General features: G+C 41.6%; 1 protein-coding gene across 4 annotated transcripts in view; it reads left to right on the top strand.

Moving 5' to 3' along the window:
- Nucleotides 1–4,819: 4,819 nt before the first annotated feature.
- LOC148015500 (2-Cys peroxiredoxin BAS1, chloroplastic-like) overlaps nucleotides 4,820–27,257 on the top strand; it is a 36,620-nt gene continuing 14,182 nt past the window's right edge. The window contains exons 1-5 of one of the 4 annotated variants that reach the window (XM_087665534.1): nucleotides 4,820–5,166; nucleotides 6,129–6,203; nucleotides 24,013–24,094; nucleotides 24,253–24,332; nucleotides 24,577–24,702. In XM_087665534.1, coding sequence (XP_087521660.1) covers nucleotides 4,834–5,166; nucleotides 6,129–6,203; nucleotides 24,013–24,094; nucleotides 24,253–24,332; nucleotides 24,577–24,702 — 696 coding nt within the window. In that variant the 5' untranslated portion in view covers nucleotides 4,820–4,833. The remainder of the gene's footprint in view (nucleotides 5,167–6,128; nucleotides 6,204–24,012; nucleotides 24,095–24,252; nucleotides 24,333–24,576; nucleotides 24,703–27,257) is intronic. The other 3 variants (XM_087665535.1, XM_087665537.1, XM_087665538.1) reach the window with 3 other exon arrangements.

Genomic DNA, 27,257 nt, shown 5'->3' with positions numbered 1-27,257 from the left:
ATTGATGAACATGAGAGTGTGGCTATGCAAAAAACAAGTTGCAAAATGTAGTTGGGATTGATGAACATGAGAGTGTGGCTATGCAGAAAACAAGTTGGTAGTTACACAGACATTAAGTGAACCACAAAGTCTCTTACTCATGGTTATGTTGATAGACCTTGGAGTGGCAAATTGAGATAATAGGTTACTCCACTGAGTATATCATAGATTTCAAGAAAAGGTAAAGAGAAAGTTGGGGGCTCACCTATTATGACACATGTATCATCAGGTTTCTCTCATGTTGATGTTGATTCAGATGGCTCTTAGAGCTTGGATGAGAAGTTTGGGATTCCATCTATTAAAACACCTGATGTATGAAAGGCTCAAGAGGATACTAAAGCATGTGGTAGTAATTCAAGTCCATGTAGGTCAAGTAGAGTAAGAAAGCCAACACAAAGATTGACATATGATAGTTATGTACGTCATCACTATGCATACATAGCTAAGGTTGTGCATGATGTGTAACCCACTTGTTTTGAGAATGCATTGGGTAATGACTATTAGGGTCATGCTATGGATGAAGAAATGGATGCACTTATGGATAATGACACATGGGAGCTAGCATCTTTACCTAAAGGAAAGAAAGCTAAGTCAAATGGATCTACTGAGTGATATAAGGTACGACTGGTTGCCAAATGGTATGCGCAAACTCATGGTATTGATTATGAGAAGGCTTTTGCTCCAATGGCTCTCATAGCAATGGTTGTATCAAAAGGATGGATCATGCATCAAATGGATATTAAGAATGCCTTCTTGCAGGGGGAGTTGCAAGTGGAAGTTTATGTTAAGCAACCACTTGATTATGTGGATAAGAATTATCCAGATTATGTATCCATGCTTTATAAGGCCTTGTATGGGTTAAAGCAAGCACCCAGGGCATGTCATGATAGGATTGTAGAATAACTTGTCAGCATTGGATTTTGCAGAGCATAGGCTGATCGCTCACTCTATATTTATGAGAGTGATGTAGGTGTTGTGGTTATTGCTATTATGTGGATGATTTCATCGTTGTGGGTCATAGTGAGACAGATATTAACCATGTGAAGGGTTTCCTTAGGAGAGCTATGTTATTTTCTCGAGATAGAGATAATCAAGACTTTAGGGGTATATGGTTGTCATAGAGACAATATGCATTGGATATGTTGAAGAAGTATGGTATGGTTGATTGCGAGCCTATTTTTGCATATTTAGATGTTAATGCTAAGCTTAGTGCACATGAGGGTGACTTGATCGAGGATGTCACTATGTATTAGAAGATTGTGGAAAGCCTTATCTATTTGACAATCACTAGGCTAGACCTAGACTATAGAAACTATTAGCGACATCCTAATGAGTAGTATTCGTATTGTGAACCAATGGCTTCTTTTCTAGTCAAAGGAAATGCCTAATAAATAGTCAAATAGTGCGCTCTTTAGCTTTTGTACTCCGAAAATGAAGTAAGGGAAAGCCTTAAAGTTTGGGTCAATCTATATTTTAGCATTGAATCCAATCTCTTTGTCCTAATTCTTATTAGGGTTTAAAATAGGCATAGTTGGTTTGGAGAGTCAATTTATGCAACTTCCATGGAAGCCACATTTAGATGCAATGCAACACACATTGCTTTATGTCAAGTCCACATTAGACTATGCCTTATTCTATGGTGTAGGTGTACCATTGGACTTGCATAGTTACATAGAATAAGGCATAGTCCACATTGGACAATGCCTTATTATATGGTGCGGGGTACACCATTGGACTTGCATGGTTACATAGATGCAGACTGGGTTGGTAGTATTTTAGATAAGAGATCTACCGGAGGTTTTATGTTTTCCTTTGGTAGTGCCGTTGTTACTTGGAGTAGCAAGAAACAGTTAATAGTTGCCTTATCTAGTACAGAGATAGAGTATGAAGGTGTTGCAATTGTAGCATGTGAGGTAGCTTGGCTATGCAAGCTACTTGGTGATTTAGGGATGCAGGTAGATAAAAAGGTTATTATTTATTGTGATAACCTTATTAGCATTCAACTGGCTAGAAACCTAGTGTATTGTGTACTGACCAAATACATAGAGGTCCATTACCATATCATTTGTGAGTGGGTTTTGGCAGGTGATATTGACTTGGTTTATGTCAGCATAGAGGATCAACCTGTTGACATTTTCACTAAGGCCTTGGGAGCTGAGAAGCTTCAATGCTTTAGGATTATGCTTGGAGTTCACAAGCTCATGTTGAGCTTGAGGGGGAGTGTTGAGATGTTGAGCTCTACATGAGTTGGCATCCACTACCCGCCTTGATGATATGGTAGGATATTACTCACTTGCATGTTAGGTGACTGACATGAGAATATGCTAGTGATTCTATAGATAGAGTATACCCACGAAGTCCACCCTTGGTTATGGCACATTTATTGTGCCACCTCTTCTTTCCTTAGCAAGTTTACACTTAGTGACCCCATATACATATGTTGTGGTACTTTCGTATTAGTCTTTTATCATGTTGTAGACTTAGTTTTTAAGTGGAAGAATAAGAAATCAGAAGAAGAAGATTTCAATCCTATCTCTCTGCATTCTCAAGTCTCCATTGGACCGCTCTCTCCTCTTGTCTATTTTCAAGGGCCACCCCATCATTGCATACATAGCCATGTAGATCATAATATGATGGATAGAAAGAGCAAATGTAATGCTTTCTCTGCATCGAGTAGCCTTATTGACACTATTTCTCATGTCTATAGCTACATTTCAACCAAACTTCTAGTAGGTTTAGTGACTTTAGCAATGCACTTGTCACAAATATGGCTTTCCAAACTCTCCTAATGCTCCTATCAAATCTTTTGTCTACAAAGCAAAGAGCAAGTAAGTTTGAAATGCAACAAGCCTTGCTTTATCCTTTTGGTCAAGACCACCTTGTATGCAATAATGTGATATGTTTGTGATCATAGAGCCAAATGTGGTTCAAGCACCTAATATAAGCTACTAGTGCAAACCACCAACCACTATTGTTTAAATAGATTTTGTGAAGATGAGCTCCACACCATGTCTCTAAGGCATTCTTGTTATGCCATGTAAATGTTGGAATCCTCTTGCTAAGATTGTCTCCCTTACCAAATCTGCCCAACATTCATTTTCTTGATTGATAATGTAGGTGCCACCATGCAATTTGTCAAGGGGAAGGATCGCCACCATGTGATTTGTCAAGGGGGAAGGATTTACCAAATCTGCCCAACACTCATTTTCTTGATTGATAATGTAGGTGCCACCATGTGATTTGTCAAGGGGAAGGATTGCCACCATGCAATCTATCAAGGTGAAGGATTGCCAACACTCCTTTTCCTGATTGATCATGTAGGCGCCACCATGTGACCTTTCAAGGGCAAGGATTGCCATGTTCTAGTCTCCTAGCATGATGATTTTCTTATATGTAAGCTTCTCCTATAACATATGCTAGCACTTTGCCCTTTCCATTGAGACATTGGGGGCACACACTGATATGACATTAATTATTGTACTAGTAATCTTGATTCGGATAGCTAATGTGTTTCAGTCCCTCATTATTAGAGTAGTGATGGTTGGAAATTAGATTTGACCAGCAATATCATGCCTCCTTCCAATGAGAGGAAAGTCACCAATTGCCGCTACTCCCTAAACTTGTGCAAAGACTAGTCTTCCCAACCTAGTTTCATCTCTTATAGATCCACTACTTCGGTCTTACACCTTCTCAAGCTTCAACAAGTCATAATAGAGTGACCTTCACTTCTTTGGACACAACCCTCTCTCATTCCAAGTAGTTAATTTTATTCTCCTAGACAGTGCTCCCATGTCAATATGTCTCCCAAAATTCTTCCCTCTCTTTGTCAAGGATTGCAAAAATGTCTTACGCTTCTTAAGGGATACATCGTGCTTACATTTTCCCAATTTGTTTTGTTCTCCTTACTACCCTTAGGTAGCCTTAACTTTTTCAATTTGTTTTATTCTCCTTGCTATCCTTAGGTCCAACCTTTTCATTGCTTGTGCTTTCTTTTGCATAATTATGTACAATTTTCTTATTCTTTGGGACCTCACTCTTCTTAGTTGGGATGGCTAGGTGCCATGGACAGTATACAAACATATATGGATAGATGTGCAAACAACCATAGAGAACATATTGAACATAGACATATGAAGATTTATGGATAGACATAACATATACATACATATACATATACATATACATATATATACATATATATATATATATACATATACATATAGATATACATATACATATATATACATATATAAATATATATATACATATACATATAGATATACATATACATATATATACATATATACATATAGATATACATATATATACATACATACATACATACATACATACATACATACATACATACATATATATATATATATATATATATATATATATATATATATATATATAGTTAGAGGGTCGTGAAGGACGCCATCAATTGTGAGAAGGGTTGTTCATATCTGGTCAACATCTTGAGGACTACCATATATATATATATATATATAAAGGGAGTGGAGATGATCCCATTCATAAAGATGCAAGTAGAGGGAGAGTAGAGGTATTATTAAATAATTCTCTCACCATCTTGACAAAGAGGCCCAAATCCCAAGGGTTGCAAAGTTTCTATTATAAAGTCCTAGCCGAATCCACCATAAGATTTCTCCAAATCCGTATTCATCAACATAAACTCAACATTTTGATTATATATATATATATATGTGTGTGTGTGTGTGTGTGTGTGTGTGTGTGTGTGTGTGTGTGTAGAAGCTAAAATATGAAGATCTATGGATGTGTAGATTATGCGATGGACATGGAGAAGAATGTCCGGCCTCATCCGAAAGGTTTCAACAGCGGTTATTGTCCATTTTCATGTACCACAGAACAGGCGTCGAATGTCTGGCTATGGCGGCCGCCCTGCCAGCGACGGCACTACTATCGAGAGGGTCGCCTGAAGCCTTTCCTGTTGTTCAACCATCTGCATCGATTTCCTCTCAGCAGAAGAGCCTCCGCATGAAAGAAGGATGCCGCCGCTGCTCCAAAGGCCTCAAATCCTCTTCTCACCGCCGTCCTTGGTCTCAACATTCGGAGAGGCTCACCAGCGTTATTGCAAGAAATGCACCAGTGAGATTCTCATCATATCAATTCCTATCATTTCTTACATTTGTTATGGCTTTTAGCCGCCTTGAGAGATCTCAATACAGCCTCGGAAAAGCAAGCTTAAAGGGTGCAAATAGACACGTTAAGGGGTTTCTTTTGGGGGGGAGGGGTGGGGACACGTTGATTTTGCTGATGCATCTGAAGAGGCACTGTGAATCTGAAGTAGAGGCACAGTTGCCTCACTCTTAAAGGAACAGCCTGCTCTGAAACTATCGGGACTCGATCTTTATTGGTGCTTATTTCTTTGATGAGATCTCAATGTCAAGTGTATAAGTTGTTACTAAACAGAGTAACAACCGCTCCACTTGGCACCAATTCATGGATGCTTGACACAATCCTTTGGATTTTGATTGTATACTAAAGAGCCAGGGTACTTTCATGTAGATTGAGCATCACTCGAGAATTCAAAGAACGAAGGAATTAGATAAGCAAGTATTTGAAGACAAGATTGTTCAAATGATGGGGCAAGAAAGTAGTCAAGACAAAAAACACATGAAAGAAAGAGGAAACGATTTGAATACAAGAGATTGTCCAAACGATGGGTTTGGGAATCAACCATTATTGGGCATCGTGCATGATCTTCATGATGGGAAGTTGGAATGGTATGTATCTCATGTACTTTATAAAATGGCCTATACATCCTTTGTAGCTATGAGAAAAACGTATTCCAACAGGATGCTACTGCCATAACAGTATCCATGAAACAAAAAGAGATGGTGAGAAGGCTTTTCGTATATTTCAATATGTTTTAATTCATCAGTGGTCACCAGGGGCTGAGAGAGAGCGAGTTGGGAGGGGGAGAAGTTCTAAACCATTATACTGATCTATCACTTGCTCTTGCCATTTGCTTTATTGTGTATAAACTAGCAGAGAATATACATGGTATTTTGGGCTGGGAAATGTATAATTATCAGTCTTCATGTCAGGGAGAAGGTCCCTTAGTTGGTAACGTGGCTCCTGATTTTGAAACTGAAGCTGTGATGGACCAGGAGTTTGTGAAGGTGATCACTTGAAACATTAACTTAGTCTTCTTTTCAGAAAGCTTAAGACAGGACTTTATGTGAAGCACATCATAGTAGAAGTGCACTAGTAAGAAGTTAATGCACCGTAGAAGCATTGTAGTCAAAGAAAAAATGATAAAATTTTGAATATAAATTTTATATGTCTACACTGAATTGTCCATATTGTTGTTCACATTCAAGACATTCTTAATTACCTATACAAGTGCTAGTTAACAACCAGTAGATCTGTGAGCATACTGCAGCCTTTTTATTAGTGACTCAATCCAATAATATTTGAGGGTAAAGTGATTGACTCTTTGCAAACACTCGATGTGACATCTATTCATCAAAACGTCTTCTTCTGGCTTATATGGATGCTTTATTTGAGGAAACCCAAGGGGTTTGAGGAAATGATTATTAGTAATAGACAAAAAGGTAGGTAGGCATGCTTCTAGCCAATAAGTAGTTAAGCTAGTAAGCACAAAGTAGGCATGCACGATGTCGACAAGGCAAGGAGTTCTAGGAGAAGGTCAGAAGGCAAGAATAGGAGAATGGGGATTAAATTTGTAGAAAACTAAGTTGTGAATTTTGACCTTGATAAGAGCACCATATACATGGATCATAGGTAAGCCTCTAATGGGGATACAAACAAATGCTCACCTGTATGATCATGACTCTCAATGCTTCGGGCATTGTTACTTGAGTGTTTTGATGATGGTTCATAAGATCCATAGATTGAATACATGTGCAAGCGTAGCAGGATGGAGTTTGTCAAACAATGCAGAGGCTCCAAGGCACAATCTCTGAGCATGCCCCCATTTGAAGCCAAAGGTGAAGGATTCAAAGGATACAAAGGTTGCCTCGGTGACGATAGAGTCTGTCTTTGTGCATGTATTTGCTAAGGAGGACATAGCTCTTGCTTCTTCTAGTCAAGAGAAGACTTGGCTCGTTGATAGTGGGGCCTCTTCTCACATGACCTATAGACAGGATTGCTTCAAGATTTGAGTGCTAGAGGGGGCACAATCACCGTTAATGACAACTCTACTGTTCACGTTTAAGGAGTGGAGACTATTTCTTTATTGCTAGACCGGCAGTTTTCTTCAACCAAAGTTCTATATATTGCGGATTTAGGTTTTAACCTATTGTCTCTTCATGGTCTTACACGGCTTGGTACTTGCGTGGATTTATACTACCGGATGCAGTGACAATGGAGAATGCTTCTATAGGTGCCATTCTTTGGACCGGATCCCAGGAGGGTGGGATCTACACACTTACGGCCTTAGCCATGAGATCTTCCCGCGAGCTTGGGCTGCTTTGGCATGCTCGTTATAGTAATCTAAATTTTGATGCTATACGACAAGCTTCTCGGAAGAAGATGCTTGAGAGGCTTCCTGATTTTTCTTCTATTCGCACTTTGTGCCCTAGTTGTTTGAGGGGCAAGCAGCATAGGTAGCCTCATCCCTAGGTTGCCACTTCAAGAGCTTCTACTGTGCTTGAGTTAGTTCATACCGACCTTTGCAGACATATGGGCACGACCTCCCTTCGGAAGGCCAAGTATCTGATGTTGATTATAGATGACTTCAGTCGTTATGTGTGGCCTTATTTTCTGGAGTACAAGAGCAAGGTGTACTCTTGTTTCTGCGAGTGGAAGGTGTTTGTGGAGACATAGACTACTTCCAAAGTTCGTGGCATACAAGCAAATCATGGTGGAGAGTTTACTTCTAATCTCTTTTCTCAGTTTTGCAAGGATCTTGGCATTCGGGTGGAGTATACCCATCCGAACACACCTTTGGAGAATGGTATGGAGTGTGTGAATTAGACCATACTAGAGATGGCTCATTGTTGAAGCATCGGGGTCTTCTTCATATCCTTTGAGGTGAGGTAGTGGCTAGTGCGGTTCACATTCGCAACGGTTCTCCACGACTTCTGTGTTACAGGACATGACTCGCTATGAGGCTTTCTTTGGTTGCAAGCCCCCTGTGTCTCACTTTTGCATCTTTGGATGTGATGCATTTGTCCATGTGGACAAGAAGAAGAGGAAGATGAAACTTGCCTCGAAGTTTAGGAAGCTCACTCTTGTGGACTACAACACTACCATGAAGGGCTATCGACTCTACAACCCAACGACACGGAAGCTTGAGGTGAGGAGCGATGTGAATTTCGACAAGGCTTCGGCCTTTGAGGATCCTTTTTATGGTTCTATTGCTAGTGATTCTTCATCATCAACACCGATCCTTCCCCACCCTCAGTTCCTCTACTTTCTTCCAAATTGCCTCTTAGCACCCCTTCTTTGTCTTTGGCTCCTATCCCTCCTCTTTCTCCACCCTCCACTCCGGCTTTCCTACCACCTTTGACGGATGCAACTACTCCTTTTTTGTCGTTGCATACTTTCACCCCTTTAGCCTCCCCTCCGAGGTCTTCTAGGGTTGATCGTGTCAGCAAGGGAGCCTTCTTCTTCAGAGGAGGATTTACCTTCCCTTGGTGAGGGGGAGTCGCTTTCATAGGCAAGTGCATTGCAGGTATTGGAGACTACCTAGTCTCTCTCGCAACAGGATGAGCCTATTCGGATTCCTTGTTTGTATCCACAGTTCATGCAGGATTTAGGTGTTTCTCACTTTCCTACTTCTCCTATAAGTCCACATAGATCGACTCGCTTATAGGCCCAGTGGACTAGTTTACTTTGTGTGAACTATGCTCTTATGTCATAGATTTTTCATGCCAGTGAGCCTACTATAGTTGAGGAGACTCTTGCATAGCATATTTGGCGTCAGGCCATGCAAGAGGAGCTCAATTCTGTTAAGTGTAATCAGACTTGGGAATCGGTTCCGCGTCTCTCGAAGTGAAAGGTGATAGATATGAAGTGGGTCTATAAGACCAAGAAGCTTGTAGATGGTTCCTTGGATAAGCACAAAGCTAGACTTGTAGCCAAGGGTTTTGCTCAGAGGGTAGGTTTGGACTATTTTGAGACTTTTGCATCTACAGCTCGGATGTCTAATATTCAACTTATTTTGACTCTTGCAGCCTACCACCGCTAGCCTGTTTATGAGATGGATGTAAAGTCTGCCTTCTTGAATGATGTCCTTGAGGAGGAGATTTATGTTTCACAGTCTCTAGGTTTTCTTGTGCATGGGAAGGAAGACCACGTCTACAGGTTGTGGAAGGCTCTCTATAGCCTGAAGTAGGCTCCTTGCACTTGGTACCACAAGATTGATCGATTCTTTCTACAGAGTGGCTTCCATCGATTGGCTCTTGACCCCAATCTATATTTCAAGGTTGAGGGTGGCAAGTGTATTTTACTCATCTTGTACGTGGATGATCTTATCATTACAAGGAGCTCTACTTAAGAGGTTGATTGTCCTTCGGTGACTTAGTGACAAGAGTTTGATATGACGAATCTTGGGTCCTACATTTCTTCCTTGGCTTGGAGATCTATTAGATGGCACAAGGCATCCTTATTTTGCAATACAAGTACATTTTCAAGCTTCTCTTGGAGTCACCTCAATATGGCATCATAGTCCACCTTAATACCTCCCCCCAATGGGCAAGGAGTTCACCACGTCACTATGACTCTTTTGGTTCTTACGTAAGGTCGTATAGATAAAACTCTTCACCGTGGCACTCTATCCCACTCACCTCTCACCCCACAAAATTGAAGCCCATCCCCCTCTCTAGTCACTTGACACTCACCATCCATGCTCTAGATTTCATGTGGAGGCCCCAAGCCATCTAACCATACCCAGGCGTGACACACTACATCCCCATGTCGTGATGCACCCTAGAGAGCTCGGTCTCATGAGAGAGATACCCCTAATATATGCCAGCTGTCATGAGGACATGCATTTTTGAAACCTCACTTAACACGTGGATTAATTTTTAATCACATGGTTAAGTAAATATTGCACATGTGAGGTGTAACTGGGGTTAGAGTAAACTTTACGAACTCAGGACCTGAGGAAATCACAGGATGTCAAAGGAAAAAGTTGCTATAAGTTATATCGCACAGGTACTGGGTGGTATTTGGTGCTAGTTGTTGGCCTAGGTCATTCATTTGTCCATAAGTATCAATTGGTGACACTAGAGAAGTGGCATTTAATGGTACTTAACACCAATTTGATGGTCAAAGATGGCACCTAGCCAATTTAATTATTGGCTAGTCAGATTATTTTTCAAGGCACCGAAATAATTATTAGATTAATTTTTAGTATTTAAAGATTGAAAATTATTATTTAATTATGGATAATACTGGAAAAACCATTTGGGAAGGTTACCACTTGTTAAAAATGCCCATGTAAGACTGAAAAACGTCTTTAGAGGCTAGAGAGAGGCATTTTAGTGTATTTAGCTTGCAAGAGAGGGGGAGGAGATGCTGTTGTTGTGATTTGCAGCCATTGGAGGACCTTTTGAGGCAGCTAGGCCAATTGATAGCATCTCCTCCAATGGCTATCAATTTGCAAGAGAGGGGTAGGAGAAGACCAATCAACAGCAGGTGATAGCATCTATAGGTTGTTGAGACTGACAGGGCTGCAGTAGTAAATGACTGGTTTTCTTCAGTTCTTTGGATCTACAAGTTGTTGAGACAGTGCAACAACAATAAATGGCAGATTTTCTTCAGTTCTTCGCCAAGAAAGTCTGAATTTTCCCTCTCCTCAGCATTCTCTCTTATTTCCTAGCCTTTCTACAGCCTTGCTTCGAAGATTACAGCATTGAGATCGCCAGAGGCTGAGAAATATCAGATTTCTTTGTTGTGAACCCTAATCTGCAGTAGAAATTAGGGTTAAGTAGCAACCTCGGGAAGCATGCCAAAAATTGGAAGCTCCAAGACTTGGATTCAATAGGGCTGAAGCTATTTTTAGTCAAATTCAGGTGGAGGAACCGGTAAATCAATGAATTTGGGGCATTTTCTATCTCCATCAAAGTGGGTGAAGGCCAATTGATTGCCCGAATCAAGGGACAAATCAAATTGAAGACTTGCTGGTCACTTTGGATAGCAAGGGAGGTTGGAATACTGAAAGGGGTCGGGAGAATCGCATTGTGCATCTTCTTCTTCTTCAATTAAGTTAAATAAGTACCGAAAGGGGCACTAGTTTTGGGGCCAACGGGGTGTCCAATGTCTAAGATTATATGGTAAAGTGTGCATTTTAGTTTTGTGAATTTGTTAATTGTTGTAAATAGTGCTTATTCGGGTTATTTACCACCCTATCCGAGGAGGAAGACTGGTTTCACCAGCCATTATAGGTGTATTGTTGGCTACCTCATTTGGCTTATTCATGCTCGGCGTGGCGTTATTGTCTTCTTTTATGAAGACTCCCACTTAGGAGCATTGGAGAGCAGCCTTGTGCGTTCTTTTATGAAGACTCCCACTTAGGAGCATTGGGGAGCCTATTGTGGCCCTTTCTTCTATAGAGTCAGAGTATCGTGCATTATGTTCTATAGCTATGGAGGCAGTTTGGTTGCGCCACATGTTGGCATAGATTAATTTTTCTCTGCCTGGACTTACGGAGTTGTGTGTTGACAATCAATGTACTCTAGCTTTGGCGAAGAACCCCGTGTTTCATGCTCTCATGAAGCACATTGAGGTTCAATATCACTATGTTTGAGAGCAAATTGTGGATTCCGAGGTAGCGGCAGCCTTCTGTCCCACGGAGGACAACACTGTTGATCTCTTTATGAAGCCTTTGCCCCAAGATTCTATGCTTCATCACATGAGGTTGTTGGGTCTTTAGACTCTCCCAAGATCTGAGAGGGAGTGTTAGCCTACCTATGTTAGTTATCTTAGTCTGTTATCTCTTGAGTGACGGAGACATAGGAGTTGTGGCAGTTTAGGTGCATTTTCTTTATTTTTGGGATTATTTTGGGGTCACCCTTATTTTTTTTGGCATTTTTCTTCAGTGACCAACATTAAATGATGATTGGCTATCTTTTTTGGTACCTACTGGTGTAGGTCGGCCAAATGTGGGCATTTATGGCTATTTATAGCTAGCCTCCTCACTTGGCGGACACATACTCTCTTTAGTCTTTAGTTTTTCCTTTGCAAGTGCACACTCCGACACTCGGACTCTCCGTGCTTGGTGTTGCCATTGTCATCAACCTGATCTAGTATTGTCATGAGGATGTGGAATTTTGAGGTGCTTCAATCTTGTCGATAACATTTGATTAAGTTATTAATTAAATGTGCAAGGTTGTTTAGCACATGTGATGCACATGGCAAGGTCCCCTGGAGGATGGAGTGGATGTTAAAGGCAAAAGTTGTGATAAGTTATGCCAGTTAGGCTTTGAGGATCAATTGGTATCAATTTTGACTCTTGGATAGGTATTTGGCCAATAGGTGTTGGTGGTGACAGTAGGGACTAGCATTAATTAATTAATTAATTAATGCTAGCATAAGGGTCAACTAAGGTTGGGGACCACTCCAGGTTGCAAATGGCCTAGCCAATTTAATTATGGATGGGCACATTTAATTTTGGGCAGGGTCAGAAGGGTTGAAATTAATTTTTAGGATTATTTAATTATGTAAATCAATTAAATGGTTGGATAATGCTGAAAAATGGGTTTAGAAGGTTGCCACTCAGCAAAAATGCCCATGCAAATTGAGAAAGCATTTTTGGGAGGCTAGGTCTAAGCCATTCATTCAGTTTACAGCTTGGGAGAGGGAGAGAGAGTTGCAGCGTGTTGATCCATTTTTTGATTGGAGAATAGCAATTTGCTGTAGAAGATAACCATATGGGGGCCTCAACAGATGGGGACAATAGGAAGTCAACTTCTAGGGGCTGGCAGCAGCATTGTTGATTAGGTGATAGCATTTTGGAGGTGCTGGTTTTTCATGCGTTTTTAGTCTTTCTCTCTCCTCACCTACGTTTTTAGTCTCTCTCTTCTCCTCATCAGAGAAGACAAAGACCTGTGGCGGGTTCGGCATCAACATTTGATTATTTCCACTGCGCATTGGAAGATATTCTTTTTCTCCCTTCCACCCTTCCTTGACCAATTTTTACCACACCGGTAGCATGGCGCCTCCCCTGGCAGATTGCTCTTCTATTGGGTGTTCCTACTGCGACACAAACGGTCATCCCATTGTAGATTGTCGACATTGACCTTTGCTCCCCACCCCTTCGGAGTATATGCGTCTTCCACCACGCACTCCTTGTGCCACCTCTCCTTTCTGGGCCACGGAGATCGTTCTGCATCGACTATTAGAGTATTATGCTCAAGGCAATAAGCCGCACTCAACGCGCACTAAGTCCTTTCGAGCACACGGAGGCTCTAAGACCTTATGAGGCAATAAGCCCTCCTGGAGACCACTCCCCTGTGTGGAGGTTTTCCTCACCCACTTCTGGGTATAGTGGCTTCCACGGCCCACATCTCCTCCACAGTCCACTCTCCTGAGAGCTTGCGATTGTTCCCCACCCTTGGCTCATCCTGAGCCTCCTTCTTCCCCACCCTCTTCCACTCAGGTTCGAGAGGCCACTTTTGGGTGCTTTCCGGCTTCTTCTTCCGAGCCCCAAATACCTTCTTCGGCACCGCCGGCGGCACTTCCTTCGTCATCAGATGCTTCACAGTCCGTGAGCCATGAGTGGTTGGATTCTCTTTCTCTCTCAAATTGGGATTCAGAGGGGGATTTTCTTACTTCTTCCTCAGAGAGGTTTCCAGTTCTTCTTCGGCTTCAAAGGGGGCTCCTACTTCTATTCCTTCAGATTCAGAGAGGGACCCTATGTGCCATGAAGTTCTTCACTCTCAATATGCTGAAATCAGCTCCGAACACTGTGTGGTAGGCTGGAAACAAGCACTAGACTCTTGTAGACAGCAATGGCCAACTTGGACCGTAATGTCCTCCGCGTCCGGGGTGTGGGCAGTAAGTTGAAATACCTGAAATCTGCAAAAACGAAATTGTTTTTTGAATGGAGAGTGATCATGTCATTGGGATGTGAAATGTTGAGACGCTTTAATCTTGCTAGTAACATTTGATTAAGTTACTAATCAAATGTGCAAGGTTGTTTAGCACATGTGATGCACATGGCAGTTATTTCATGGGAACGGGCCAAGGACCCCGAGGATGCAGTGGGTGTTAAAGGCAAAAGTTGTGTTAAGTTATGCCAATTGGGTTTTGGTGGTCAGTTGGTGCCAAGTTGGACCCTAGGACAATTGTTTGGCTATTAAGTATCAGTGGTGCCACTAGGGACTAGCATTCATTAATTAATTAATCCTAGTCTAAGGATCAACAGAGGTTGGGAACCACTCCAAGTTGCAAATGGCCTAGCCAATTTCATTCTAGATGGGCATGTTTAATTTTGGGCAGGATCAAAAGGGCTGAAATTAATTTTCAGAATTAATTAATTATGAAAAATTAATTTAATGGCTGAAAATGCATTAGGAAGGCTGCCACTTGGCAAAACTTTCCCATGCAACTAGGGAGAAGGCTGTTGGAGGGTGGTGGAAGTTGAATGGCAGCCATTCGAAGCTTGGTGGAGGGAGAGGAGGTGATCAGATTTGGCTCTGAGAGGTGACGACGACTGATCGCGCGCCGCGACAGGACAAGGGGCAGCAGGTTTTCTCTTCCGCCTCAAGAGAGGCGGCGGTAGGAGAGGAGAGCTTGACGACTGAGCTGGTGTTTTACCCCCCTTTTGGAGCTATTGGTGCCATTAGATTTGTCATCAGAGCTATGAATCAAAAGATACATTTCAGCTGATTTTCTCTCTTTCTACAGCATTCTCTCATCTCCTCCAGTCCATGCTCAAGTATTCTTAGCAATTCTTAGCCATGGGTAGCAGAGTATAGCCAAATTTGGTGGACAGCATAGAGTTTACTGCTGTAAACCCTAAATTATAGCAGTAATTAGGGTTTAGCAGCCACCTTGGGACCCGCGCCATCAGTCAAAGGCATTGTACACTGAAATCAGCACTGGAAATTCGTGGAATTGTGAGGATTTCAGATGCCAGTCCATCTATTGTGAATTTGGGGCAGCATTTGACCAGTTGGGGTTCCATTAGAGCAAGTCCTGGGTGAAAATCAAGGGGCAATTTGCCCGAATGCTTTGCTGATTATTGGAACAACAAGGAGCTTTTGAATCAGCCAAGGAGATTGTGAAATCTCGGCTTGTAATTTATCCATCAGCAATTGAAATTAAAGAAATACCGAAAGGGGCGCCAGTTTTGGGGCCAATAGGGTCCACTATCCAAGTTTATGAAGGTAAAGTGAGCATTTCAGTTTATGTTCATTTGCTAATTGCTGTAATTAAGTGCTTAATCAGGTTAAACCACCCTATCTGAGAAGGAAGGCTGGATTCATGGTTCCATTGCCGGGACAATCACTCAATCTCTTGATTTGGTGAGCCCAAGGCACCTGATTGCAAGCCAAAGCTTTGTGCTAGTGTTGATTTTTGTGCTCAGCTGAGAAATTACAGCAACATGTCTTCATATAGTGAGATGGAATCAAGCAGTGATGATGCCTCTCAGTATGGACATTCTCATGGGAATGAAGGAAATGCAATGCCTAATCTTGGACAAGGCTCTCATGATGGACAACAAGCTGAAAATGTTGCTATTGGGCAAGATGCAGGGCCTTCAAGCCATCATGAGGTAGATGACCAGCAAAGTGAAGAGGAATTTGATGACCAGTTCAAGAATCGGATGAGGACAGCAGCAAATCTCTTTGCTGAATTGGCAAAGGATCCTCAGTTCACCCGATTTTTGAATGCTCCGAAGAAGGACAGCAAGGGCAAGAAGAACAAGTCAACTTCTACACCTTTGGGACAACAAGATGCGCCGAAGGTAGTGCCAAATCCTTCACTTGAAGCTCCTAAAGAGGCCAATGAAGCTAAACAGTTGGTACCTATGGGGCAAGGAATGCAAATGCAAGGCCATTATGGAAGTGCCAATCCAATGGATTTTGGACAGCCGGGCATGGATGCTATGATGGGGCAGGCAGGATACTTTGGTGGTAGCACGATTTTTCATGCAATGGTTGGCCAAGGGCCGCATACGGAAATGCATGGCACAAATCCCTATGGTATGCAGCAGTCAATGCATGGTGTGCAAGGCCCATTGTTTTCGGGTATGGTTGGAAATGTGCAAAACCCTATGTATGGTAGCATTGGCTTGATGCCTGGGGCAGAAAGTGGAATGTTTGGCAATGCATCTGCACCCCCGAATGCTTATGGGGCTCAAGGAATGACTGCTGGTCATCCAAATGCTACATTTGGGCTTCGTCATGATGTAAATACAGCAAATGCACCCTTTTTGCAGCAGTCAGTGTATGACAACTTGACTCCCAAAGGGGAAGCAAAAGACTATGATGAGGGTGGAAAAGCAGTGAAGTTTGAGTCCTTCAGTGGTTTACAAGATAGGCTGAAAGCTTTGACCTTCATTCAACAGTTTGATGCAGCCTATTCAGGGGGAAACTTCACCGAATCCTCTAAGATTCGAAAGGCAGCCACTTTCTTAAAGGGGAATGCATTGCAGTGGTGGTCCACGCTCTTGATGCAAGGTAGAGCACCGTCAACATGGGTACAATTCAAGCAAATGTTTGCATCGAATTGGTTGACTAGTACCTTTCAGGTGGACATCATGACAGCTTGGAACAAGCTTGATGCTAAGGAATGCAAAAAATTTAGAGCAATACAATAAGAGTTTTGGGATGCATTGCTGCCCGTCACTTCTTATCGTGCCGTACCCCTTCATGAGCAAGTGGAAAAATATGTATGTGGGCTGCCCAAAGGAATCATGTCCGAATAAAAAGTTGTTTAAGGCTGAGAAAAGGGGCATATTTGAAAACCAGCCTGAAAAGAGGCCAAAACAGCAAAGAAAGGGCTCGAAAACATTGGCACAACGTAGGGAATTGATGGGTGCAAATAAATGCTTTATTTGTGAACAGGAGGGTCATATTGCAAAGAACTGTCCCAATAGGCAGCAAGCTGCAAAATCAGAAAATCAGGGAGATCCTAAGGGTAAAAGGCCCAAAACATCAGTGGGATTGGTGCCCGATGTTGTTAATGATCAGCCCAATGATGATGCTACTGAGTTGTGTAGAGCATGGGGCAAAATTAGGGATCGGCATGCATTGATATTCTTTGATAATGGTGCATGAGCCAACTTCATCTCTACTGACATGGCAGCTCGTCTAGGCATCAAAGAGGATGAGATGGGAGCCATGGGGGAAGTTGAACTGGCATTTAAGGGTTATGCAGAACCTGGCACACCACTCATTGGAAAGCTTCGGTTGCACATACAGGGATATGTGGACAATGAAGAGTTTTACATTGCTCCACTTGAGGGTTGTGATGTGTTGCTTGGTATGCCATGGTGTCACTATATGCATGCAGTGATTGATTCATATGCAAAAGAGATCACTATTCAACATAAGGGAAAGACACTCACACTTGATGTAAAGTTGAAAGGGGAATCTATCCCTGTTGTATATGCAGCTGCTATTTCTAAAGTAATGAAAAATCATCTTTCAGCGTATTTAGTTTTTGCTAAGGATAAGGATGATAGTGAGAATGTTGGAAATATGTCTAAATTAGAGAAGGATTGCATTTCATTTCTGAAAATGTATTCTGATTGCTTCTCTCAGTCACTTCCAGGGCAGCTACCACCTGAAAGACCCGAAGATCATGGTATAGACCTTATCCCTGAAAGTAGCCCTCCTAATAAACCACCCTATAGAGTCAGTGCAGCCCAATAGGAGGAGATTATGAGTCAGGTAAATGAGCTGTTAGAAAAAGGGCTGATTTAGCCCAGCTCATCTCCTTTCTGTTCTCTAGTGCTTTTGGTGCAGAAAAAGGATGGTTCATGGCGTATGTGCATTGACTGTCGTGCTTTGAACAAGATCACGATAAAGAACCGCTTTCCGATCCCTTGGATCGATGATGTTATGGATAGATTGCAGGGGGGAGCAATATTCAGCCGTATAGATTTGAAAAGTGTGTATCATCAGATACGCATTAGACCGGAGGATGTACCTAAGACAGCTTTTAGGACATCTTTTGGGTTATATGAATTTCTTGTCATGCCTTTTGTACTTACGAATGCTTCTGTCACTTTTAATCGGATGATGGATCGCATCTTTCGGTCACATAGAGCATTTATGGGTACTTTCTTTGATGACATGATTGTGTATTCAAAGAATGAGACGGAGCATAGAAAGCACTTGGACATTGTTTTCAATGAGCTACGTAAGTATAGGCTGGTTATCAATGACAAGAAGAGTGAATTCTTTTTGCATGAAATCCACTTCTTGGGACATATTGTATCGGTTGATGGTATTCGTATGGACCCTGCTAAGGTTGAAGCAATACTTTCATGGCCAGCTTTGAAGAATGTTCATGAGATCCGCAGCTTCTTGGGTTTATGTTCTTACTATAGGAAGTATGTGCGCGGGTTTACTGAAATTGCATCTCCATTGCATGCTTTGCAAAAGAAAGATGTGCCATTTAGATGGACAGCAGTGGAAATTTCAGCATTTGAAAAGTTGAAGGAAAAGATGACTTCAGATCTTGTGCTTGTGTTGCCCGATCTAAGGAAGTCATTTGTGGTTTAGTGTGATGCATGTGGTAATAGCATTGGGTCTGTCCTTATGCAAGATAGCCGAGTTGTGGCTTATGAGAGCCGAATTCTCCACGGTGCAGAGAGGAATTTACAGGTTTATGAGAAAGAGCTCTTGGTTGTAATTCATGTACTGTCTACGTGGAAACATTATTTGTTGGGGGCTGATTTTACAGTGCAGATAGACCATCAGACTTTGAGGTACTTTCTGATGCAAACAAAGTTGTCAGAGAAGCATATGAGATGGGCAAATTTTCTCTCTATGTTTCATTTTCAGATTGTACACATTGATGGTAAAAAGAATGTTGTGGCTGATGCACTGTCACGTAAGCCACAAATTTAAGCCGTCACTATTGTTTATCACACTGAGTTGGATGCCATGGAAGAGCAATATGCTGCTGATTCGGACTTTGCTAATGTTTATGATCAGCTTTGCAATGGCCAAAGGCATGAGCATTTTATGCTAAGAGATGGATTTTTGTTGATGTATGGACGACTGTGTGTCACAAAGCAGTTGAGGTCTAGAGTAATCATTGAAAGTCATACTCCTCTGTATGCAGGACACAGAAGTATTGATGCCACAGTCAAGGCAATGGAGCATTTCTTTTATTGGTCAGCTTTGAGGCATGATGTAGAGCAGTTTGTTAGGACATGCATCATATGTCAGAAGGTAAAGCGTGATAGGCAAAAGATGTCGGGCTTGTTGCAGCCCTTGCCTATTCTAGATAGGCCTTGGCAAAGCATTGCTATGGACTTTATCTTTGAGGTTCCTAGGACACCTACAGGGAATGATGGAATATTGACTATTATTTGCAGGTTTAGCGAACAAGCCCATTTCATTCCGGTGAGGAAGAAGATAAAGGCTGATCATATGGCACGATTATTTATGCAGTACATTTTCAAGTATCATGGTATGCCTGAGTCGATCATCAGTGATCGAGACCCTCGGATGACCAGTCTATTCTGGAAGGGGTTGTTTGAAAATATGGGTACCACACTGAAATTCTCATCATCCTTCCATCCGCAGACAGATGGTCAGTCTGAGGAAGCAAATTCCACAGTGTTGGATCTTTTGAGGTGCTATGTTTCAGACCACAAGACATAGCGGGAGCAATATTTGCCATTGGTTGAGTTTGCATACAATAATACGATGCATAGTTCCACTGGCAAGGCTCCATTTGAGGTGGTTGAGGGTGGCAAGAAGGTTCCACCTATTTTGCATACTAAGGATAAGATCTTTGAGGTTGATCTCTTTGTGGAAAGCTTGGATGCAGTCTATGCAAAGATAAAGTATGTACTTCAGAGGTCACAGGACAAGCAAAAGCAGGCAGCTGATCGCCATAGACGTGCTTTGCAGTTTGCAGAGGGCGATTATGTATTGCTGTGTTTCGAAAAGGCAAGGCTGAAAAAGATGAAGGGAAGAGAGAGGTTGTATTCGAAGTTAAGCATGAGATACTATGGACCCTTTCAAGTGTTGGAAAAGGTCAGCGATGTTGCGTATGGACTGAAATTACCTCCACATTGGCGGATACACAATGCCTTTCATGTCAGTTTGTTGAGGCCTTTTCGTGGTGATGGGCCAAAAGATGTATCTGCTGAAATTCAGTCAGAGGTTGAGGAACTAGATGAGATTTTGGTACCCGAGCAGATTTTGGCACATAAGGAAAGGAAGGTCAGAGGTAAAGTTTCTAGAAGATATTTGGTGAAGTTTCAAAATTATTCACCAATGGATGCAAAATGGATGGAAGAGGATGACTTGGCAGACCATTCTCAGTTGTTGCAACTTTATCTCAATGTCTTTCAGTTAGAGCCGACTTTGGATCGGACTTACTCAGGTTCAGCAGAGCGGGCGTCCAGAGCATTGCTTGATGCTCAAGGGGGAGGTAGCACTTCCACTCCACCGGTTTTGGACAGCTCTCGTATGTAGTGGATCTCGGATGTATTCAGCATGCATCCAAGGTACTGTGCTGACAATATGTCTGCCATGAGGTCACTACTCATTGTACTGGTCACTGTGAGATACATGTATATGAGTATGGTTGTCATTGCGGCTCTGAGACTATACTTATGCATGAGCTTTTGGACCAGTTTGGCATGAGTTTTTGCCTCAATTTTGAGATCAATTTCTGATTAGTTTCAGCTCAGTTTTTGATCAGTTTGAGAACCATTTATGATCACTTTGGGATCGGTTTTGCATCAGCTTTTGCATCAGTTTCTGATCAGTTTTTTTTTACCATCAGCTTGTGATCATTTTGGAGTCACATTTGCAGCCATTTGTGATCAGTTCTCATATCAGTCCATGATCAGTTTATGATCAGGTCATGCTTAGTTTTTAATGGTTTACAGCTGATTCCATGGACAGCCGCATGTAAACGAATGTCATTGAAAGTTTCAGCCATGTTTTATGCTGAGAATATGCTTTACTGTGGTTTTGAAGTCAGAACGGTTGAGAAACATGAGTTATGGATGCATCCAATGGTTTCTAGCAACAATTTTGGATTGTTTTTCAGTTTTCTATTATGTTTTGCTGGCTGGAAATTTTCAATAAGTTTTGCGCATATGCAACGGTTTGACAACAGTGGCCAATGTTGTGGTGACTGTCATGCCAAATTGAAATTCCAGTGCAATATACTTTTGCTTTGGCCCAATGTAGTGGGGAGGTTTGTCACGGGACGTGAAATTTTGAGATGCTTTAATCTTGCTAGTAACATTTGATTAAGTTACTAATCAAATGTGCAAGGTTGTTTAGCACATGTGATGCACATGGCAGTTATTTCATGGGAATGGGCCAAGGACCCCGAGGATACAGTGGGTGTTAAAGGCAAAAGTTGTGTTAAGTTATGCCAACTGGGTTTTGGTGGTCAGTTGGTGCCAGGTTGGACCCTAGGACAATTGTTTGGCCATAAGTGTCAGTGGTGACACTAGGGACTAGCATTAATTAATTAATTAATGCTAGTCTAAGGGTCAACAGAGGTTGGGAACCACTCCAAGTTGCAAATGGCCTAGCCAATTTCATTCCAGATGGGCATGTTTAATTTTGGGCAGGGTCAAAAGGGTTGAAATTAATTTTTTGAATTAATTAATTCTGAAAAATTAATTTAATGGCTGAAAATGCATTAGGAAGGCTGCCACTTGGCAAAACTTTCCCATGCAACTAGGGAGAAGGCTGTTGGAGGGTGGTGGAAGCTGAATGGCAGCCATTCGAAGCTTGGTGGAGGGAGAGGAGGTGATCAGATTTGGCTCTGAGAGGCGATGACGACTGAATGCACGCCGCGACAGGACAGGGGGCAGCAGGTTTTCTCTTCTGCCTCAAGAGAGGCGGTGGTAGGAGAGGAGGGCTCGGCAGCTGAGGTGGTGTTTTACCCCCCTTTTGGAGCTGTTGGTGCCATCAGATTTGTCATCAGAGCTACGAATCAGAAGATACATTTCAGCTGATTTTCTCTCTTTCTACAGCATTCTCTCATCTCCTCCAGTCCATGCTCAAGTATTCTTAGCAATTCTCAGCCATGGGTAGCAGAGTACAGCCAAATTTGGTGGACAGCAGAGAGTTTACTGCTGTAAACCCTAAATTACAGCAGTAATTAGGGTTTAGCAGCCACCTTGGGACCCGTGCCATCAGCCAAAGTCATTGTACATTGAAATCAGCACCGGAAATTCGTGGAATTGTGAGGATTTCAGATGCCAGTCCATCTATTGTGAATTTGGGGCAGCATTTGACCAGTTGGGGTTCCATTAGAGCAAGTCCTGGGTGAAAATCAAGGGGCAATTTGCCCGAATGCTTTGCTGATTATTGGAACAACAAGGGGCTTTTGAATCAGCCAAGGAGATTGTGAAATCTCGGCTTGTAATTTATCCATCAGCAATTGAAATTAAAGAAATACCGAAAGGGGCGCCAGTTTTGGGGCCAATAGGGTCCACTATCCAAGTTTATGAAGGTAAAGTGAGCATTTCAGTTTATGTTCATTTGCTAATTGCTGTAATTAAGTGCTTAATCAGGTTAAACCACCCTATCCGAGAAGGAAGGCTGGTTTCAAATCAACAACAGTCGCTCTGTTGTAAACAGCTACAAATTGCGGGTGGAAGGCTGGAAACAGGTACCAGACTGTAGATGACAGCAAGGGACAGCTGGGACTGCGATGTCCTCCGTGAGCATCTTGTGAACTCCAATTGATCCACATCCTCCCTCTTGAGTTTGTCATCCTCTTGTATTGAGAAAGTAAACACCGGTAGCTACACTGCAAGAAGGATGTCTTCTTTGGTGAAAAGCCCAATCCATGTCTAAGATGTATCCATGTCAATTGTCCACTTAGGGCTACCACCTCCTTGATGCCCTTGCATCATATCTCTAGCAACTCTGATGCCACAAAGTCTTTCTCTCTGTGCATGAGTCGGTCGCTTAAGAAAGGCAAATCACTCCCCACTATAGAAGCTATTTGTGAAGAGAACTTGCCCGAAGATGACTGGATCCTCTCACCAATGGTGTGGTCTCGCTCTCCTAAGTAGTTGGTTGAAGAGAAGTGGCTGCTTCAACTTCTCTTTAACAATGGCTAAAGTCCTATAGATACTAATCTCCAAGCCTAGCTAGGTGGTTTCCAATCCCACATCCTATCACAGTGCCTTAGAGAGAAGTGCCTAGACATTTTGCCTTTCAAATTATTAGTTTTCACAATATTTTTGAAAGTAGAAATCCTTTGAATCAAGTTTTCCTTAGGGATGCTTGGTCACAACCTTAATGTGTATTGATCCCAAATTGATAAGTAGCAAAGGACATGCATTATTTGTAGGTCACTCATCAATAGTGCAAGGTGACAACAATAATATTGGCATAGCAACCAACTTTTTGGATATGGGTCAACAACAAGCCAAACCATTGTGATGCATGAGTATTACTACCATTATTGCCAGCCCAAGAAAATTGCATCTATGTATGTAACTTGAGAATATGACTAATTGAATATCCTGTTTGGAAATATTTGATTGGACTTATTATCTATCTAATAGTTTTTGGACATGTTTGGGGTCTTTCATCACATGGTTTTATGTGTCCCTTGATTGTTTGAAGTTGAAGGTCTTATTGCACTCATCACATGTAGCAACTTCTTGAAATTGATGTATGCAGGTGGAAGACAGACTATTTTGACCATTTTAGTTCTTTCTAATCAATCCTATATGAGGTTATTCTTGGTTGTATAAGAAAGGCCATGTTCTCAAGTCATTTCATTTCATGAAATACTTCCAAAGTAGAAATATTGATTACTGAGACCTATGAATTACAGGTCAAGCTATCAGATCACAAAGGAAAAAGTTATGTCATTCTCTTTTTCTACCCCTTGGACTTCACATTTGTTTGTCCAACAGGTTTGTCAATACTTCCTCTGTTGGCTATCAAATGTTTTGTTACATTTATGTTACTTGAAGTTTGTTAAGTTCATTAAATTGAATTGTTGCCACTTTTTGTATGAACACAATATGGCTAGCAGGACCTCTAAACTTACTTTGCAAGTATATGTATTCAGAAATAACAGCCTTTAGCGATCGTTATTCTGAGTTCGAAAAGTTGGATACAAAAATCATCGGCATATCAACTGATAGTATAGTAAGATAGACTGAGAACAATTACTCCGCATAAGAACCTAATGAGGCCGAATGATTTGCACGTTTGATAATAAATAAATAAAGTAACTGATATGTATAAGTACACGTCTGTGTGTCTGTATATTATGATTCTCAATTAAAGAAAAGAGTTAATTGAAGCATTAAAGAACAAAGCATCTTTTATTCTTTTTTTTGGGCGGGAGCTCAAGCAAAAGGATGGCTTCTTACATTGTTGATTCTTGCAGTTTTCACACCTTGCATGGCTGCAAATAGATAGAAAGTCTGGAGGTCTTGGTGATCTTCGCTACCCTCTAGCGTCGGACTTGACCAAAAGTATATCAAAGACATACAATGTGTTGCTTCGTGATCAAGTAAGTCTGCGATTGAGTCCACCTTGTTCATCAAAGCATGGTTCTTGATTGTGTGCAATCAGAATAACTATATTTAGAATAAATACAAATCTATAAGAATGATCAAATCCATCCAAAGTTATTCTTCCCTTAGTAAATGACTACTAGGAAACACCTAGATAGAGGACTTGGGTTCACAAGCAGCTTAGCTAATGAAACATGTATTATTATTACTCCACTTTTTAGAGAAATAACGATTCTATTAATAAATCCCCTTAGAACAGTGTGTTCGAAGGCAAAGTACAAAAATAGCCATGCAAGGGACTTTAAAAAAAAAAGGAAAAAAACAAAGAGAAGTCTATTACGAGGCCTCAAATGAATAACCAATCAGAAGTACATCTTCTTCTCCTGATAGTCTCTAAATCGTCATCTAGCCTCTCTGGTCTCTTACGAATAAAATGAACAATCCCTATCGAAATCCTAGAGATTGTGTAGTAGATATGTCTAATAAATTTATGGCATGACTACATTTGGCGGTCCAAATATACCAAGCAATGATGCTAGCTCGTATATGTGTTTGGGTTAGCAACTCCATCCTATCTCTAGTCCCTTTGATATTATGAAGCCTCTATCCCTATAATTAAGGTGGAGCGCAAGAAAGGCAAATCACTCATTTGTTGTAGAAGGTATTTGTATTGAGAACCTTCCCCAAGGTGAAGGGAGTGAGCCTTGAAGTGGAAGCATAGAGCGGAAGCAAGAGCTATGGTAGAAGGAGCAAGAGCAAGAGAGAGAGACACACAAGATGTGGAAACTCTAATAGTCACAATGTATGACTAGCCTTCCCTTTATTCAAATGCCACTAAAAGAATAAATAATGAAGTGACAGTGATGGGTGTCCACCACCTGCAGTGTACATGTGTGCGGGTATGCGAGTACTATTAGGGTAACTAATACATGGGCGACTAGGGACATGCGCCTTTACTTTCAACAACCTCTCGCTTAAAGGCGAATGTGCCCCTAGTGAGGAGATAACAAGAAGAAAGTGACAAAGTACAAATGTACATAAGTACAACAAGATGAGAAAAGATGTTATCTCATCCAATGCCCATCAACTTCCTAAGGAAAGCAAAATGCTCTGTTGAGAGACTTTTAGTGAGCTGATGTGCAGTATTTTGGTCAATTGAGATCTTGACAAGCTCAATGGACTTGTCCTCAACGACCTCTTGAATAAAGTGGTAACGCACCTCAATGTGATTCGTCTTTACATGGAAGACTGGGTTCTTGGCAATTGAATAGCACTCATAGAATCCAAATGTAGTGTATGGATCACATCAATAATGCCAAGGTTTGCCACCAGACGACTTAACTAGAGAGTCTCTTTGCAAGCTTTAGTGGCTGCCATATACTTTGCCTCTGTAGAAGATAGGATCGTGGACATCCAAGAAATAGCACCTCCAACAAAGGTGAAGACATAGCCAAAGGTGGACTTCTTATTGTTTGCATGTCTTGCATAATTAGAGCCAGTGTATCCCACGACCCCTATATCCTAGCCATCATAACAGATACATATAGCTGTTGTGCCCTTCATATACCTTATGATACCCTTGACGGCATCTCAATCCTATCGGCCAGGGATAGCCATATAGCATGTTACAACCTCCACTGCAAATGCTATGTCAGGACGAGTGGTTATCATGGCATACATCAAATTGCCCACTATGGATGCATAAGGGATCTTGGCCATTTCGGCCTTCTGCTCATCACATTGTGGACAATCGGCTTGACTAATCTTCAGGTGAGAAGGTAAAGGACAACCAATAGGCTTTACATCCTGCAGATGAAACCGTTGAAGAACCTTCTGGATGTACTTCTTTTATGACTAGTAGAGGAGTTCCTTAAAGCGATTACGCGTAATACACATTCCAAAAATATGTGAGGCTTGTCCCATGTTCTTTATTTTAAAGCTCTTCTTGAGCTGACTTTTCAAGGCATCCAACTCATCATGAGCACTCTCAACAATCAACATATCATCCACATAGAGGATCAAAATCATAAGGTTGCCATCATGAGCCTTCTTCGTGTATAAACACGAATCTATATCAATGTGGAAATATCCCTTTGAATGCATAAATGCATCAAACTTGCGATACCATTTCCTAGGTGTCTGCTTAAGGCCATAGAGACTCTTTTGCAATCTGCACACTAGGTGTTCCTTGCCAGGGTTTGCAAAGCCCTTAGGCTGCTCTATGTAAATCTCATAATGCAGTCCCCATGAAGAAAAGTTGTATTGACATCCATCTAATAAAGATCCAAGTTAAGTTGAGCAACCAAAGCTAGTACCAAGCGTAGGGTAGTCATCTTTACAACAAGAGAAAATACTTAATTAAAGTCCACATCATGTTCTTGCTCGAATCCCTCAGCAACCAATCTGGCCTTGTATCTTGGCTTAGGATATCCAGGGGTACTTTTCAACTTGTACACCCACTTGTATAGCAAAGCACGCTTGCCACTAGGCAAAGGAACCAAATTCCACGTATGATTTTTTTGCAATGAGTTATACTCTGACTGCATGGCTC

Source organism: Lygodium microphyllum, chromosome 24, assembly GCF_053477565.2.
Source record: "Lygodium microphyllum isolate KBCC chromosome 24, Lygodium_microphyllum_v1.1.10, whole genome shotgun sequence".
Lineage (NCBI taxonomy): Eukaryota > Viridiplantae > Streptophyta > Polypodiopsida > Schizaeales > Lygodiaceae > Lygodium > Lygodium microphyllum.
Note: the sequence above shows the minus strand (reverse complement) of the source record. Positions and strands in the feature narration are given on the sequence as shown.